The sequence below is a fragment of the Pseudophryne corroboree genome, chromosome 4 (assembly GCF_028390025.1).
Source record: "Pseudophryne corroboree isolate aPseCor3 chromosome 4, aPseCor3.hap2, whole genome shotgun sequence".
Classification (NCBI taxonomy): domain Eukaryota; kingdom Metazoa; phylum Chordata; class Amphibia; order Anura; family Myobatrachidae; genus Pseudophryne; species Pseudophryne corroboree.
Genome location: NC_086447.1, coordinates 93,855,600 through 93,872,959, shown reverse-complemented (window position 1 = coordinate 93,872,959; position 17,360 = coordinate 93,855,600). Strand labels below are relative to the sequence as shown.

The 17,360-nt window shown below is 45.7% G+C and overlaps 2 protein-coding genes across 9 annotated transcripts in view; one reads left to right on the top strand and one right to left on the bottom strand.

Annotated features, from left to right (window-relative positions):
* The window catches only part of FAM228B (family with sequence similarity 228 member B), an 80,195-nt gene extending 72,853 nt beyond the window's left edge, over positions 1–7,342 (top strand). For all 3 annotated transcript variants that reach the window (XM_063915279.1, XM_063915280.1, XM_063915278.1), the window contains one exon: positions 7,042–7,342. In XM_063915279.1, coding sequence (XP_063771349.1) covers positions 7,042–7,237 — 196 coding nt within the window. In that variant the 3' untranslated portion in view covers positions 7,238–7,342. The remainder of the gene's footprint in view (positions 1–7,041) is intronic.
* Positions 7,343–12,622: 5,280 nt separating this feature from the next.
* ITSN2 (intersectin 2) overlaps positions 12,623–17,360 on the bottom strand; it is a 398,370-nt gene continuing 393,632 nt past the window's right edge. For all 6 annotated transcript variants that reach the window (XM_063915271.1, XM_063915270.1, XM_063915272.1 and 3 more), the window contains one exon: positions 12,623–17,254. In XM_063915271.1, coding sequence (XP_063771341.1) covers positions 17,115–17,254 — 140 coding nt within the window. In that variant the 3' untranslated portion in view covers positions 12,623–17,114. The remainder of the gene's footprint in view (positions 17,255–17,360) is intronic.

The window sequence follows — 17,360 nt, the reverse complement described above, 5'->3', positions numbered from 1 at the left end:
GGCAAAGTTGTAAAGCCGAGACCCCTCGGGCAGCCGCCCAAGATGAGCCCACTTTCCTCGTGGAATGGGCTTTTACTGATTTAGGATGCGGCAGTCCAGCCGCAGAATGCGCCAGCTGAATTGTGCTACAAATCCAGCGAGCAATAGTCTGCTTAGAAGCAGGAGCACCCAGTTTGTTGGGTGCATACAGGATAAAAAGCGAGTCAGTTTTCCTGACTCCAGCCGTCCTGGTACTATAAATTTTTAAGGCCCTGACTACGTCCAGTAACTTGGAATCTTCCAAGTCCCTAGTAGCCGCAGGCACTACAATAGGTTGGTTTAAGTGAAAAGCTGATACCACCTTAGGGAGAAACTGGGGACGAGTCCTCAATTCTGCCCTATCCATATGGAAAATCAGATAAGGGCTTTTACATGACAAAGCCGCCAATTCTGACACACGCCTGGCCGAAGCCAAGGCCAATAACATTACCACTTTCCACGTGAGATATTTCAAATCCACAGTTTTAAGTGGCTCAAACCAATGTGATTTTAGGAAACTCAACACCACGTTGAGATCCCAAGGTGCCACAGGAGGCACAAAAGGGGGCTGAATATGTAGCACTCCCTTTACAAATGTCTGAACTCCAGGCAGTGAAGCCAGTTCTTTCTGGAAGAAAATCGACAGAGCCGAAATCTGGACCTTAATGGAACCCAATTTTAGGCCCATAGTCACTCCTGACTGTAGGAAGTGCAGAAAACGACCCAGCTGAAATTCCTCTGTTGGGGCCTTCCTGGCCTCACACCACGCAACATATTTTCGCCAAATACGGTGATAATGGTTTGCAGTTACTTCTTTCCTGGCTTTTATCAGCGTATGAATGACTTCCTCCGGAATGCCTTTTTCCTTTAGGATCCGGAATTCAACCGCCATGCCGTCAAACGCAGCCGCGGTAAGTCTTGGAACAGACAGGGCCCCTGCTGTAGCAGATCCTGTCTGAGCGGTAGAGGCCATGGGTCCTCTGATATCATTTCTTGAAGTTCTGGGTACCAAGCTCTTCTTGGCCCATCCGGAACCACGAGTATCGTTCTTACTCCTCGTTTTCTTATTATTCTCAGTACCTTTGGTATGAGAGGCAGAGGAGGGAATACATAAACCGACTGGTACACCCACGGTGTCACTAGAGCGTCCACAGCTATTGCCTGAGGGTCCCTTGACCTGGCGCAATATCTAGTTTTTTGTTTAGGCGGGACGCCATCATGTCCACCTGTGGCCTTTCCCAACGGTTTACCAACAGTTGGAAGACTTCTGGATGAAGTCCCCACTCTCCCGGGTGTAGGTCGTGTCTGCTGAGGAAGTCTGCTTCCCAGTTGTCCACTCCCGGAATGAACACTGCTGACAGTGCTAAGACGTGATTCTCCGCCCATCGGAGAATCCTTGTGGCTTCTGCCATCGCCATCCTGCTTCTTGTGCCGCCCTGTCGGTTTACAAGGGCGACTGCCGTGATGTTGTCTGATTGGATCAGTACCGGCTGGTTTTGAAGCAGAGGCCTTGCCAGACTTAGGGCATTGTAAATGGCCCTCAGTTCCAGAATATTTATGTGTAGGGATGACTCCTGACTTGACCAAAGTCCTTGGAAATTTCTTCCCTGTGTGACTGCCCCCCAGCCTCGAAGGCTGGCATCCGTGGTTACCAGGACCCAGTCCTGTATGCCGAATCTGCGGCCCTCTTGAAGATGAGCACTCTGCAGCCACCACAGTAGAGATACCCTGGTCCTTGGAGACAGGGTTATCAGCCGATGCATCTGAAGATGCGATCCCGACCACTTGTCCAAGAGGTCCCACTGAAAGGTTCTTGCATGGAACCTGCCGAATGGAATTTTGCTTCGTAAGAAGCTACCATTTTTCCCAGGACTCGTGTGCAGTGATGCACCGATACCTGTTTTGGTTTCAGGAGGTCTCTGACTAGAGATGACAGCTCCTTGGCTTTCTCCTGTGGGAGAAACACTTTTTTCTGTTCTGTGTCCAGAACCATCCCCAGGAACAGTAGGCGTGTGGTAGGAACCAGCTGTGACTTTGGAATGTATAGAATCCATCCGTGCTGTTGTAGCACTTCCCGAGATAGTGCTACTCCGACCAACAACTGCTCCTTGGACCTCGCCTTTATAAGGAGATCGTCCAAGTACGGGAAAATTAAAACTCCCTTTTTTCGAAGGAGTATCATCATTTCTGCCATTACCTTGGTAAAGACCCTCGGTGCCGTGGACAGTCCAAACGGCAGTGTTTGGAATTGGTAATGGCAATCCTGTACCACAAATCTGAGGTACTCCTGGTGAGGATGGTAAATGGGGACATGTAGGTAAGCATCCTTGATGTCCAGGGATACCATGTAATCCCCCTCCTCCAGGCTTGCAATAACCGCCCTGAGCGATTCCATCTTGAACTTGAATTTTTTTATGTATGTGTTCAAGGATTTCAAATTTAAAATGGGTCTCACCGAACCGTCCGGTTTTGGTACCACAAACAGTGTGGAATAGTAACCCCGTCCTTGTTGAAGTAGGGGCACCTTGACTATCACCTGCTGGGAATACAGCTTGTGAATTGCCTCTAGCACAGCCTCCCTGCCTGAGGGAGTTGTCGGCAAGGCAGATTTGAGGAAACGGCGGGGGGGAGACGCCTCGAATTCCAGCTTGTACCCCTGAGATACTACTTGAAGGATCCAGGGATCCACCTGTGAGCGAGCCCACTGATCGTTGACATTTTTGAGGCGGCCCACCACCGTACCTGGCTACGCCTGTGGAGCCCCCGCGTCATGCGGTGGACTCAGAGGAAGCGGGGGAAGAATTTTGATTCTGGGAACTGGCTGACTGGTGCAGCTTTTTCCCTCTTCCCTCGTCTCTGTGCAGAAAGGAAGCGCCTTTGACCCGCTTGCTTTTCTGAAGCCGAAAGGACTGTACCTGATAATACAGTGCTTTCTTAGGCTGTTAGGAAACCTGAGGTAAAAAATTTTCTTCCCAGCTGTTGCTGTGGATACGAGGTCCCAGAGACCATCCCCAAACAATTCCTCACCTTTATAAGGCTCTATGTGCCTTTTAAAGTCAGCATCACCTGTCCAGTGTCGGGTCTCTAATACCCTCCTGACAGAATGGACATTGCATTAATTCTGGATGCCAGCCGGCAAAATATCCCTCTGTGCATCCCTCATATATAAGACGACGTCTTATGTTCGCAAAATAGTATCCCTGTTTGACAGGGTTACAGACCACGCTGCAGCAGCACTATCTGCAGGTCTCAGTCTAGTACCTGAGTGTGTAAATACAGACTTCAGGATAGCCTCCTGCTTTTTATCAGCAGGTACCTTCAAAGTGGCCGTATCCTAAGACGGCAGTGCCACCTTTTTTGACAAACGTGTGAGCGCCTTATCCACCCTAGGGGATATCTCCCAGCGTAACTTATCCTCTGGCGGGAAAGGGTACGCCATCAGTAACTTTTTAGAAATTACCAGTTTCTTATCGAGGGAACCCACGCTTTTTCACACTTCATTCACTCATTTGATGGGGGAACAAAACACTGCCTGCTTTTTCTCCCCAAACATAAAATCCTTTTTTAGTGGTACTTGGGTTAATGTCAGAAATGTGTAACACATTTTTTATTGCCGGGATCATGTAACGGATGTTCCTAGTGGATTGTGTATATGTCTCAACCTCGTCGACACTGGAGTCAGACTCCGTGTCGACATCTGTGTCTGCCATCTGAGGGAGCGGGCGTTTTTGAGCCCCTGATGGCCTTTGAGACGCCTGGGCAGGCGCGGGCTGAGAAGCCGGCTGTCCCATAGCTGTTACGTCATCCAGCCTTTTATGTAAGGAGTTGACACTGTCGGTTTATACCTTCCACCTATCCATCCACTCTGGTGTCGGCCCCACAGGGGGCGACATCACATTTATCGGCATCTGCTCTGCCATCACATAAGCCTCCTCATCAAACGTGTCGACACAGCCGTACCGACACACCGCACACACACAGGGAATGCTCTGACTGAGGACAGGACCCCACACAGCCCTTTGGGGAGACAGAGAGAGAGTATGCCAGCACACACCAGAGCGCTATATAATTTAGGGATTAACACTATATTGAGTGAATTTTTCCCAATAGCTGCTTGTATATACAATATTGCACCTAAATTTAGTGCCCCCCCTCTCTTTTTAACCCGTTGAGCCTTGCAAACTACAGGGGAGAGCCTGGGGAGCTGTCTTCCAGCTGCACTGTGAAGAGAAAATGGCGCCAGTGTGCTGAGGGAGATAGCCCCGCCCCCTTTTTGCTGACTTTTCTCCCGCTTTTTTATGGATTCTGGCAGGGGTATTTATCACATATATAGCCTCTGGGGCTATATATTGTGATATATTTGCCAGCCAAGGTGTTTTTATTGCTGCTCAGGGCGCCCCCCCCCAGCGCCCTGCACCCTCAGTGACCGGAGTGTGAAGTGTGCATGAGGAGCAATGGCGCACAGCTGCAGTGCTGTGCGCTACCTTGGTGAAGACTGATGTCTTCTGCCGCCGATTTTCCGGACCTCTTCTTGCTTCTGGCTCTGTAAGGGGGACGGCGGCGCGGCTCCGGGAACGAACACCAAGGCCAGTTCCATGCGGTCGATCCCTCTGGAGCTAATGGTGTCCAGTAGCCTAAGAAGCCCAAGCTAGCTGCAAGCAGGTAGGTTCGCTTCTTCTCCCCTTAGTCCCTCGATGCAGTGAGCCTGTTGCCAGCAGGTCTCACTGTAAAATAAAAAACCTAAAATAAACTTTCTTTCTAGGAGCTCAGGAGAGCCCCTAGTGTGCATCCAGCTCGGCCGGGCACACAAATCCAACTGAGGCTTGGAGGAGGGTCATAGTGGGAGGAGCCAGTGCACACCAGGTAGTCTAAAAGCTTTCTTTTAGTTGTGCCCAGTCTCCTGCGGAGCCACTATTCCCCATGGTCCTTACGAAGTTCCCAGCATCCACTAGGACGTCAGAGAAACATACAATAGAATGTCCTTGTTTCTAGTGTCACTATGACCAGTACTACGGCTTGTGCCGATCGCTACCAGACGACTGCATCTCAGTCCGGCAGTCACGGAGGGAGGACACCTCCCAATGAGACTGCTTGTACTGGCAGGTAGGACTTCTAATAGAAGTCATCACTGCCAGTCAGTGTGTAACCAGTGCAGTCACAGACACCAACTGGCTCCCTTCCTCTCAGCCCATAGGTAAGATCAGCCACTGGTTACTAGCATAGTGGCAATGGGCCAGTTTTCGGAACCCTGTGTGTTCTGTTTTGTATGTTCCCACTTATATAAACCTGAATTGAATTTATCTGCATTTGCAAAACAGTACGTTTCTTTTAGTGTTACAAAATGCCAACCCAACAAAAGCAGGTATTTGATCTTCTTAGCGCCCCTGCCCCTAATAAAATCCAAGGAGTTCTACTGATAGGCCAGATTTACAGTTGGGAGTACCACCATTTGTCGGGCTGCCGCGATATAATCCTTGTGTATATGACAATTCATTACTTTATTTTGCATTCATAACTACCAAGCCACAGTTTAATACTGCCTTAACTAACTCCAAATATGGGTCATAATTACACAGGAAGACAATATCAGACGTGCGTGTCACAGATTGTATACTTCATTTATTCTCTATTATATTGCAGCAGGAAAAGATTCATAACCAGAGCCGGCCCTAACCAATATGATGCCCTAGGCAAGATTTTGGCTGGTGCCCCCTAGCACCACCGCTAGTTCCGCCTCTGACCCTGCACCCCTTTCCCAGCACCATCACCCCCCCACCCATAGCAGTCCTTTTTTTTTTTTCCTACCCCCTGTAATTTAAATAAGAACAGTGTGCACATTTGTCCTAACACATATGCCGCACATTATTAGTGCCCTTATACACATAATGACATACATAGTGCCCCTTACACATATGTTACACATTATTAATGCCCTTATACACATAATGACACATGTAGTTCCCAGCATGAGTCAACTGGCAGCTCTGCTAACATTGGGTGCCTATTTTTTATGAAAATGCATCTTATTTGCATTGCTATGTGGCTAGGATACACAAGCAGCTTCTGCTGATTAAAATGATATGCAGCATGCCTATATACTGTGTGCGACTGTGGCTGTATCTGCATACGAAATGCTACACACAGAATATAGGCATGCTGCATATCATTTTAATCAGCAGAAGCTGCTGATGCCCCTAGGCATACCAGATGCCCTAGGCAATTGCCTAGTTTGCCTATACCTAGGGCCGGCTCTGTTCATAACTATAATGAAGGATGATAGTGGCCTGACTAACATAAGCAGCAGATGGCATTGAGCTTGGGCGTAGCCTTCAGCAAGTTTTTACTCTCGTTATAGGTTTTAGGGACCTAGTTTGTGCCCCAAAATATTTCCTAAACCATAATATCGCATTGCTGACCAACAAAATGGATCCATTGATTTAGATGATTCTAACTCTTTAGGCTTAATTAGGGCCACTGGGAGATTTGTTGGACCTTGGCGCCAGGGGTTATGGCCAAACATAGGGGGTAATTCCAAGTTGATCGCTGCAGGATTTTTGATAGCAACTGGGCAAAACCATGTGCACTGCAGGGGAGGCAGATATAACATGTGCAGAGAGAGTTAGATTTGGGTGTGGTATGTTCAATCTGCATCTAATTTGCAGTGTAAAAATAAAGCAGCCAGTATTTACCCTGCACAGAAACAATATAACCCACCCAAATCTAACTCTTTCTGCACATGTTATATCTGCCTCACCTGCAGTGCACATGGTTTTGCCCAGTTGCTATCAAAAATCCTGCTGCGATCAACTTGGAATTACCCCCATAGTTAGATGTGGCTATGATCCACTGGAAATGCCGGGACCTTCTTCTATGTTGCACCACCCACAGAAAGGGGCATGTCTACATTTCCTTAGAGGGGGTGTGGCTGTGTATCTTCGACAGCCCAGGCACTTTTTCCTACTTTCTCCTTTTCTTGGTGTAACTGGACTTGAGAATTCTTTTGTTCCCTCTGATGTGTTACAGGCGGAGAGTGAGAGGATCATGTAACCAAGGAACTCTGGATCTCAAAGCCTGGACAGACACCAAATGCCCACCTGACCTTTGCACGAGAGAACTGATGACCTTTCATAAGAGGAAGTTTCCAGAGAGAATATCTCCAACCCTCCCGGGATATTCTAAACTGAGGGGTCCTGACCAGGCAGCTAACATAACTGTATGAAGTGCAGACTCAGCCAGCATACTTCCATGATTAGTAGGTCAATAAGGTAGAAGGTGTTTGTGGTAGATTGTGCTGGTATCCAATAAATAGATGGGTAGATTCTTATGTTGCCGGTGGGGAATGTAAGTGTTTCGTAAGAAGGCAAATCTATATCATGAATAGCTTACTGACTTTCAAAGCCCTACATGACCAGGGCTAAGGTACCTGAAGCAGCTTCTGATCCCTTACTGCCTCTCTCGATTACGGTGATCTGTAGATGAATGACTATTATACCCAGGGCCGGTGCAAGGTTTCCCGTCACCCTAGGCAAAATTTCAGCCTGCTCGTAACCCCCCAGCGACCAAAAGCACACACTAGTACCCATCATACACATTGAAACCAGGTAGAGCACTCCGTTATACACATTGCACCAGGTAGAGCACTCCGTTATACACATTGCACCAGGTAGAGCACTCCGTTATACACATTGCACCAGGTAGAGCACTCCGTTATACACATTGCACCAGGTAGAGCACTCCGTTATACACATTGCACCAGGTAGAGCACTCCGTTATACACATTGCACCAGGTAGAGCACTCCGTTATACACATTGCACCAGGTAGAGCACTCCGTTATACACATTGCACCAGGTAGAGCACTCCGTTATACACATTGCACCAGGTAGAGCACTCCGTTATACACATTGCACCAGGTAGAGCACTCCGTTATACACATTGCACCAGGTAGAGCACTCCATTATACACATTGCACCAGGTAGAGCACTCCGTTATACACATTGCACCAGGTAGAGCACTCCGTTATACACATTGCACCAGGTAGAGCACTCCGTTATACACATTGCACCAGGTAGAGCACTCCGTTATACACATTGCACCAGGTAGAGCACACCGTTATACACATTGCACCAGGTAGAGCACACCGTTATACACATTGCACCAGGTAGAGCACTCCGTTATACACATAGCACCAGGTAGAGCACACCGTTATATTCATTGCACCAGGTAGAGCACTCCGTTATATACATTGCACCAGGTAGAGCACACCGTTATATACATTGCACCAGGTAGAGCACTCCGTTATACACATAGCACCAGGTAGAGCACACCGTTATATACATTGCACCAGGTAGAGCACTCCGTTATATACATTGCACCAGGTAGAGCACTCCGTTATACACATTGCACAAGGTAGAGCACACCGTTATACACATAGCACCAGGTAGAGCACACCGTTATACACATAGCACCAGGTAGAGCACACCGTTATATACATTACACCAAGTAGAGCACACCGTTATAGCTTCATGTTGTATTCTCATAGACCCTTAGCTTGGTCTAGTTGTGAGTGTGGCACTGCCCTGATAATCCCAGCGCCACTCACAACTAGACCAAGCTAAAGATCTATGAGAATACAACATGAAGCTATTGTGCAAGCACTGCTGCTACCTGTGGTGCACCCGCTACTTCTGCTTGTGGCCTGACCTCAATGGTTGTTTCAGCCATCCACTACTAGACATATGCCCCACATTAATAAAATGCCCTTATACATGTGACAGACATAATGGCCCTGTTACACGGCCAGTCTCTGTAATACTAACAATTGCATCCCCCACCCCTTTCACACCACTCACCCGGCTGGGGGTATTAAACAGTCACTGCCCCTGTAGGCCGAGAAGGAGTCTGGGACCTGGAAGCGCCGGGGAGGAAGCAGCAGCGGAGGCAGACATGTGCAGATCGCGGCCTCACACACCGTCGGCTCTGCAACACCTCCGGCTCCTTGATGTGCTCCACCGCGAACAGTTTCCGCCCTCCGTTGCCTGCTCACTCCTGCCGCTACTAGCATGGGGAGGAGGGAGGTGGGTAACATACAGGAGAGGGGGGCGGGATGTAATCGCGGACAAGGCGGGTAATCGTGGGCGGGCGGCATGACATGAAATCGTGAGCGGGTGAGCGGGCGGGCGGCATGTAATTGCGGGGGAGAGGGTTGGTAACATGGTGTTCGTCGGGAATATGAAGGGTATCATCGCGGAGGGGGGAGGAAGGTGCAGCAACTCTGCTCAGCTGTGAAGCTCAGCTGAGCTAGGGCAATACACTAAGGGGTCTATTCATGAAGCAGAGAAAAGCCCTGTTTTGCGGTAAACAGGGCTTTTCTCTGCTTACCGCAATTCACAGAGCCGGTTACCGTGGAGAAGTCTCTGACTTCTCCAGCGGTACCCCCGCTCTGTGCCTGAATCGCATCACCATACCTTTGTATGGTGAGTGCGATTCATGTAGGTGCGGAAAGCTCTGTTTTCCGCTTCTCCATGGAGTTCAGGTTCGCCATCTGAGGACGGCGTAACCTGAACTGCGGTGCGGAGACGTCAGGGAAGCTCAATGCTTCCCTGATCGCTGCTCTGCACCTCGCGCTAGCTCCGCCCCCCGACCTCCCAGCAACCACTGCGGCCTGCCAGGAGGTCATCAAGCTGCGCATGCGCAAAGGGACTCGTCACTGGACCCCGCGCATCGCAGAGAGGGACCGCCGGAGAAGACGTCACCGTGGGAGCCCCAGACACCGCAGCGCATCGTCGGAAGGGTAAGTATACATGAATTGCTACTTATCACGGCTATATATCGCATCGAAGCGATGCGATGTATAGTGATAAGTAGCAATTCTGATTTCGTTTTCTACATGAATAGACCCCTAAGTACTCTTTCATCGGCAGCGTGCAGCGCCGCCCTCCAGTGGCCGGCGCTCATAGGCAGCTGCCTAAAGCTGCCTAGTGGTGGCGCCGGCCCTGATTATACCCCTTTCAGACTGACAGAGCCGGGTCAAACCTGGGAATGTGTTCCTGGACGCATCCCGGGACACAACCCGGGAATATCCCCTTTCACACTGCACTTAGACCTGGGATTGATCCAGGACAGTCCCATTTACACTGATCCCGGGAAATTCCTGCAAATACATATGTATGTAATTAGAAATGGACATTTTTCTGGCTCACATAGATGAGGTCACAATAGGCCTGCTTTTTCAGAGTCTTCATTTTATTAACAACTTGCTGTTGTGTACGGATAATTCCTCTGGCTTCAATCAGCTTTGGAATGTTCTTATAAATAATAGCATCCTTCACTGTGCCTGTTATCTGTCTCTTTATTTCCTCCTCCCCCCTTATGCTGAGCAGCTCTCTGATCTCCTGATCAGTCCAGGTAGCCATATTGCCTGTCTCCACCGCTTCCAGGACGCTTCCCCGGGCTCTGGATGATGACATCATCTTTTCTGAGCCCAAGAAAGCACCAATAAGAGGCCTTTTAACAGTCCCGTGTACTGAATACCGGGTAGGGCCCATTCACACTGCACCGCATCCCAGGTCGATTCCAGATTCAACCCAGGTCGAGACCTGGGATGAAATGCTGGGACGCTCCACCCGGGATATTCTTTCAGGACCCTTTCACACTGATTAAATTCCCGGGTTGATGCACGTTCATGTGCAATAACCTGGGAAATATTTGTCAGTCTGAAAGGGGTATTGGCAGTACCTAGGATCTCCCTGAAGCCATCTGGGGGTCAAGATTTTAGCTTCCCAGCATACTTTGGAACACCTCTACTACAGAATCCTTCAAAAACAGACCCAAGACTTACCTGCTTACTCACGCATTTCACTAATGTCCCTTTAGTTCCTAAACAATGCTTAATTCTCTTTTATGCTAAGCTTATTTTGTATTTTGTGTTCTTAAATGCAAATGTCAAGCACTTTGAGCTCTAATCTGAGAAAAGTGCATTATTATCAAATCCTGATTGTTACCCAATTGCAACACAATTGCAACACAAGACTCTACCATGCAAAAGTAAAGAACAATGCAAGTGGAACATTCCTTTATGCACTGCAGTCTTACGTAGATTCAGATCCCAGCGATTTGTTTGCTCCAGTGAGGTCTAATAAACATTTTACTGCATGGCACACTGCCTTAGGAGTACTAGCAATACCAACAACTATTGTCCTTTATTTGCACCTGGAACGTCCTGGTGTTAATCATTATGATCACTCAGATTGCATCTTAATAGAGAAATTGAGAGGTGCTCCCTGCCTATTGGCACACTGAACTGTTTAAAGACAAGGGAGTGTATTTACTAAGTGTTGGATTTTTAGAATCACCCAGAATTGGAAAATCGGTCAATCAGCAGTTTTGAAAACCTGACACTGCACATTCCCCAAGATCCTACTCTGTCACCGCTGAGTTCCTCTCCCATTGTGATGTATTTCTAGCTCTACTTGTTCAGTCCAATTGCTTTATCTGAAATAAAGCACATTTATGCTGAAGCGTTGCATAGTAGAGGTTCCATTGTGAATCTGTGTACTGTATAAGAGTGATGCAATCAAGTAAAATCTCATTGCAGCCTCATCTACAGTTGTTGCAGTTCCCCCTATGACTCTATAATGAGATCTTTAAACAGCTATTGGGACATGTATGGAAAAGTTCATTAAGGGCATTTTGATACAACTGCAGGCTATCAAGGATCAAATAGAGGCAGGGAAGCCTGGACAATTAAGCACTAAACAAAGGCCTATTGACAAGCAGAGTGCATGACTGAGTGTTCACCCCCACCCCCCCCTTACAACAGTGCCATGTATATATGCAGCTTTCAAGATGGTTCTTTTACACAAAGGTTGGTTTTTGCCTTTTAAATGATTGCCAATTTAAAACATTGGGTAGACTCATCAGAATCTCACAAATGCCCCCATTGTGCTCTCCTCTGTATTAAGTTAATGTGAGAGGTTAATCTCCTCTTTCATTATTCATCATGTTGTCACTAGAAACTCTCCCTGTCTCTACGGTGATGGCTATGTACAGAGACCTTGACCAAATGTCATCCTTTTTCCATTAATTGGATGATAGCAACAACAGATGGAAGTCTTCAGAGATGGGTACAACCGGTTATTCATCTCCCCTTACAAGGCCTTTGGTCCAGATCGGAGACTTGGCTCTCAGTTTTTAACAGGGCCTTTGGTCCAGATCAGAGACTTGGCTCTCAGTTTTTTTTTCTGGAGCTCAGGACTGTACACAACACTCAGTCAGTCTTACAGGCCAGGTGGATCGATATTTAGATGGACAACTCTTCTGTAGTGGAATACAACATAAAAATCATCTGGAGGGAACGAGGAGACTCCTGAATCATGAAATGTGCAGATTGCTTTATGCCAAAGATTTCTAGTCTCCGCTCATTCAAGGGGTGGAGAATTGTGAGGTGGATTATCTAAGCCAACATATGTATAGATATATATATGTATATGCTGTCGGTGTATCATGAGCGGCATTATTTTGCCATGACGGCAAATGCTGGGAGGAATTTATCAGGGTCCCTACAATAATATGTTTGTGCAAAAAAAGAAAATAAAGACACACAAGTCATAGTTTTGTATTTAATATACACTTTAGCATCAATACAACAAAGTGCAGGACAAACGTATAGATAAGCTATAAACTAGTTATGCACAAATTATTTTACATTTGAAACGTAGGATTGCAGATTATTACAAGTCACAGCATGTAAAATAAACAGTTACCTCGATGCAAAACCTTTTGCCTGAGCTTCAAATGAAAGTCAAAACATTCCGTCAAAATAAAAATATAATAAGATTAAAACCAGTGTTAATTCAGGTCAGGCACAGGCCAGAAACAAAGTAATACTGTGTTCCGCCTACTGTATAACCCTGTCTGTGAGTTAAGACTTCATATATTAGGCAACATATTGGTTTATAAACAGTGCAAATCAATAAACAGTATATACACATTTTCTTGCAATTTCATTAAAATAAAGTTTCTTTAACAATTTGACGAGTTTGATTGGCTAGAATCTGATAAATATTAAGTTGGGCATACACTATACAATTATCTGGCAGATCATCTGGCAAACCTGGCTGGTTGGAATTAAAATTTGGTAATGGATGAGAGCAAATGACAATAGACCATTTGCTCCCAAACACTGGAAAACGGGAAAAAAACTGTTGTTCATATAAATTGTCTAAATCACGGAATTAACTAATTTGTCTGAACAACAGGTTTTGGACATTTTCCAGTGTTTGGTAGCAAATGGCTGATTGTCATTTGCTCTCATCCATTACCAGATTTTCATTCCAACCATCCAGGTTTGCCAGATGTTCTGCCAGATAACTGTACAGTGTATGTCCAGCATAAGATGCGTTCTCAGAATAGAGCAGTCAGACATGTCCGTATCAGTCCGTACAGTGATATCATTCTCAGTTTCATTCCATGGAACAATGTTATTCCCATGATATGCCTTCCCCCGTGATTGAGAATAATGTATATATGGCATATTCTGCTGAAATATTATCTTATGGACCACAGCTTCAAATAAATATCAATCTCCCTATTCTAAAGAAAGATATCACTATTGAAGGCTTTAACTAGGGCCTGATGGCATTTACCCTTTGGATCTGGAGAGGAGGTTTGTTGGCAATCTAAAACTTTCAAAAAGGCTAAAAGAAGACAGAGGAATAAAGGGACAAAGGTTAATGATGGGATTCATGGTGAGCCCCATGGAGCAGGCAAAGCAAGATTCTCAATGCACAAGGGGCCATCCTAATCTAACTTTCTGCCCAATCAAATAGCTAGGAGACCACGAAAGTTCAGTGGACCAGATGTGGGGAATGGTGAAACTTGTGCCAACCTTCCTGGTCGCTTTGCGAAATAAGTGTCTGGGAAAGGGATGACCAAGCGATCCCATTGCGGTTACTGCATACAGAATCCCAAGAGTCCTGCTATGAGACTCTACTCTCTCGTTTCTGACTTTGTCATGGTATTTTCACTCGTCACACACACTGTCAGTATCTGTTTCACTGATATTGGGCACAGAGAGAGCAGTGTGTAACGGTGGCACAGTACAGACCTATTAATGACTATGGTCACACAGCTATCGGAGGGAGATCAACATTTTTAATACTATTAATAAATTGATGTTAAAAGGCACAACGGATTATTACACATGAACAGTGGTGGTTCCCGCTTATTATATGTATCCCGGTGTCCTTACACAAGCAGATAGCTGGGGCTTTGCACTGCGATAAGCCGCAACGTAATGCCCTGCAGCTACAGATGCTTCCTATGCTACAGGAGTCTGTGGTTACACACGGTGACAACTTTTACCTAGGCACAATTACCATAGTAATCATCTATGTTTGTCAATCAATGAGATAGGAGTTACATAAGTGATTCCTTCATGTGACTAGTGGTACCCTGAGCTGCAGAAGCAAGATTCCATTCTGGGGACAAGGTTATGTAACGGAGGATAAAGGGGCCTATTTATCACCAAATATTCGCTGAATCTCTTCCGTATATATTATGTATGATGGAAAGACTGCAGCAGATATCTCTGACAGCTGCTGTGGTCCCTCCATTTGCAAAAGCAGCTGCAGCCCCAATTTCTATAGGTGCTGTGGGCGCCACACCTGCGTAGCCAGCAGACCGCACATACGCAGGAGTCTTGATAAGAGGAGGGAAGAGACCGCTGATGTGTAAAACAAGTTCTGCTACATAGATTCATTCTGGACAGGCTGCAATGTGGCCCCTCAATGTGCAGGTGCAAATAAAAAAATAAGAGCTCACACCACTGTCTAAACAGAGGTAATAGTATGCCATGGATGTAATCCATGATATGTACTGTAGTTGATGAAGAATACGCACAATTCCCGAATGTCTGAAATGCACGTGGCTGACAGGATACTAAATGCTGTATAACATTTACCTGGTTTAATAAAACTTTAAAATTAAGAAAGAAAAAAAAAACACCAAAAAAAGGGAGAGATTCAAATGTTTGAAAGGTCAGTTGGGAGTCTGTTTTTTCCTATCTAATACACAGGAAATACAGACACCCAACCGACTTTTCAAACATTTGAATTCCCCCCAAAATGTTAAAAAGTTTATTGCAATAAATACACTGAATGAGAAATTATTCTCACTAGGGGGTCTATTTATGAAGCAGTGAAAAGTGTGGAGAAGTGAGCCAGTGGAGAAGTTGCCCATGGCAACCAATCAGCATTGAAGTAACATTTATAATTTGCATACTATACAATTGTACAGAGCAGCTGATTAGTTGCCATGGACAACTTCTCCACAAGCTCACTTCATTCTTTTCACTGCTTCATGAATAGACCCCACTATACTTTACCCTTGTTTTGTCCATCAGCAAGAGTGAGTCATGCTTTAATATTTAGCACCAGCAGCACCTGAATGTCCATAGTACACACAGGAGAGAAATACAAGATATCAGGACATCTGCTGCATGTGTTACAAGCCAGGTAACAAGGAGGACCCTGAATTAGTGACCTGAATTCCAGAAATTGTCTGCATTATAGGTACAGCCAAGTTTAACCAGGACCTCTGTCTACATCTCTCATCATGCAGTGCAACATCACCTGACAAGGCTGCACAGTCACACACTCCTGCTGCACAACGCAATAATGACAAGTTAATGCATACAGCAAAACATCCGGTTTGTATTAAGGTGCGGTCAGGGAATACCCATGCATTAAATCAGACATGGCCATGCATGCTGTAAGAGATATAGGGTGCTCATCGTCACATTATTCAAGTATCTCATCAGAACTGCTAGAGCTTACTCTAGAACAGGCTTAGGCCACTGGTGGCTCTCCCCAGTTCTGTTCAAGCTTAATGCTGGTACTTGTGGTTCCACCACAGCTTGTCGCACCTGCTCTAGAAGATGACCAGGCTTCCACATCCCGACTTGCAAGTTAAATTACTACTGGATGACAGTGACAGTCACACAGCAGCAAATGCGTATAACGGCACAGTAGCATTCTATTTTACCGTTTGTTACCTAATTGGGCCAGTTAATAAAAAGTACAAAAAGGAGTAAATACATGCATATCGTATATGGTCATTATCAATGTTGCCCTGTGTACGTTTCCTGGTGGATTCCAAACTGCACTGACACCTATATTCCTGTGTGTATGGGTGACGTGATATGTAATCTCCAATGACAGAAACAGGGGAGACTGAGAACCCTCAAGGGATAGGCTATGCGGTATAACCTCCTGAATACATACCTCCTGTGATCCGGAACGGTAGCAGATGCCCATATTAACAAATTGAAAAAAAAAATGTCAGTGTGCCTTCAAGGGTAACAACTTATTTGTAGAATTATTTTGGAAAAATGTATTCATATCAAATATAAAAAAAAAAAAACCCTGACAGTGTGTTTGCTTGGCAATATATAAATGTATACGTCAATATCAATATATACTTCTATTTCCTTACCATCTCTCTTATTCCTACTGAATTAAAATAAATTCCCTGAATTACCTCCTTATTACACAATAAGCATTTACAAATCACAGTGTCTTTGTGTCCAACGTTCATAAAATGTTTTATAGATCTATATATATATTTTTTTCTTCTTTTTTTTTTTTTAGCAATATAATACAAAAAAAAACAACTCTAAAATTCCAATGAAGTTAGGTCATAAATGATTACATTTTCCCATGGGGAAGTGGTTTAGGCTCTTCGAAATCCCTTTAATAACATGACACCATGTTTGATGGATATGCCATAGGTACTGACAAAAACATTCTCAGATCCGAAATATACCCGCAGAACATGCCTTTCTTATCACCTGGCTGGAAAATTTAATTGTTAAAATAACCTTAAAATAGTCGCAAAACAAAAGCACTGCGGTTTCGCTTGGTTAAAGGCACAGTAACCGGGGAACCTGGGCTTGCATAGATAGTCAGCAGGAGACCTAGCGCCCCGGTTGTGTGATGTCAGTGGACTTGGGACTGTGAAGTCTGGAGTGAATGCCGGACACGAGGGCCTAAGTGCACACAGATAAAATCCAGCCACATGCTGTGTGCTGTGTCCCCAGCTAGAACAGCTGCAGGTCAAACCGAACCCACACCTCCCCCGTTGGCACTTCGTGTAGCAGTAAACGTTTGGTGGATGGACCCTTGCTCTCTTGTTCAGTCCTAATTTTCGCCACTGGGACTTCCGTTCGGCCAAGAAAGTCTGAAAAAAGAAATAAAATTTAAAACATTAGATTTAAATTATACTGAAAATATTCTTCCATGTTGAATTAAGTATTTGGGTTATTTGTAACCTCTCCCACACAAGA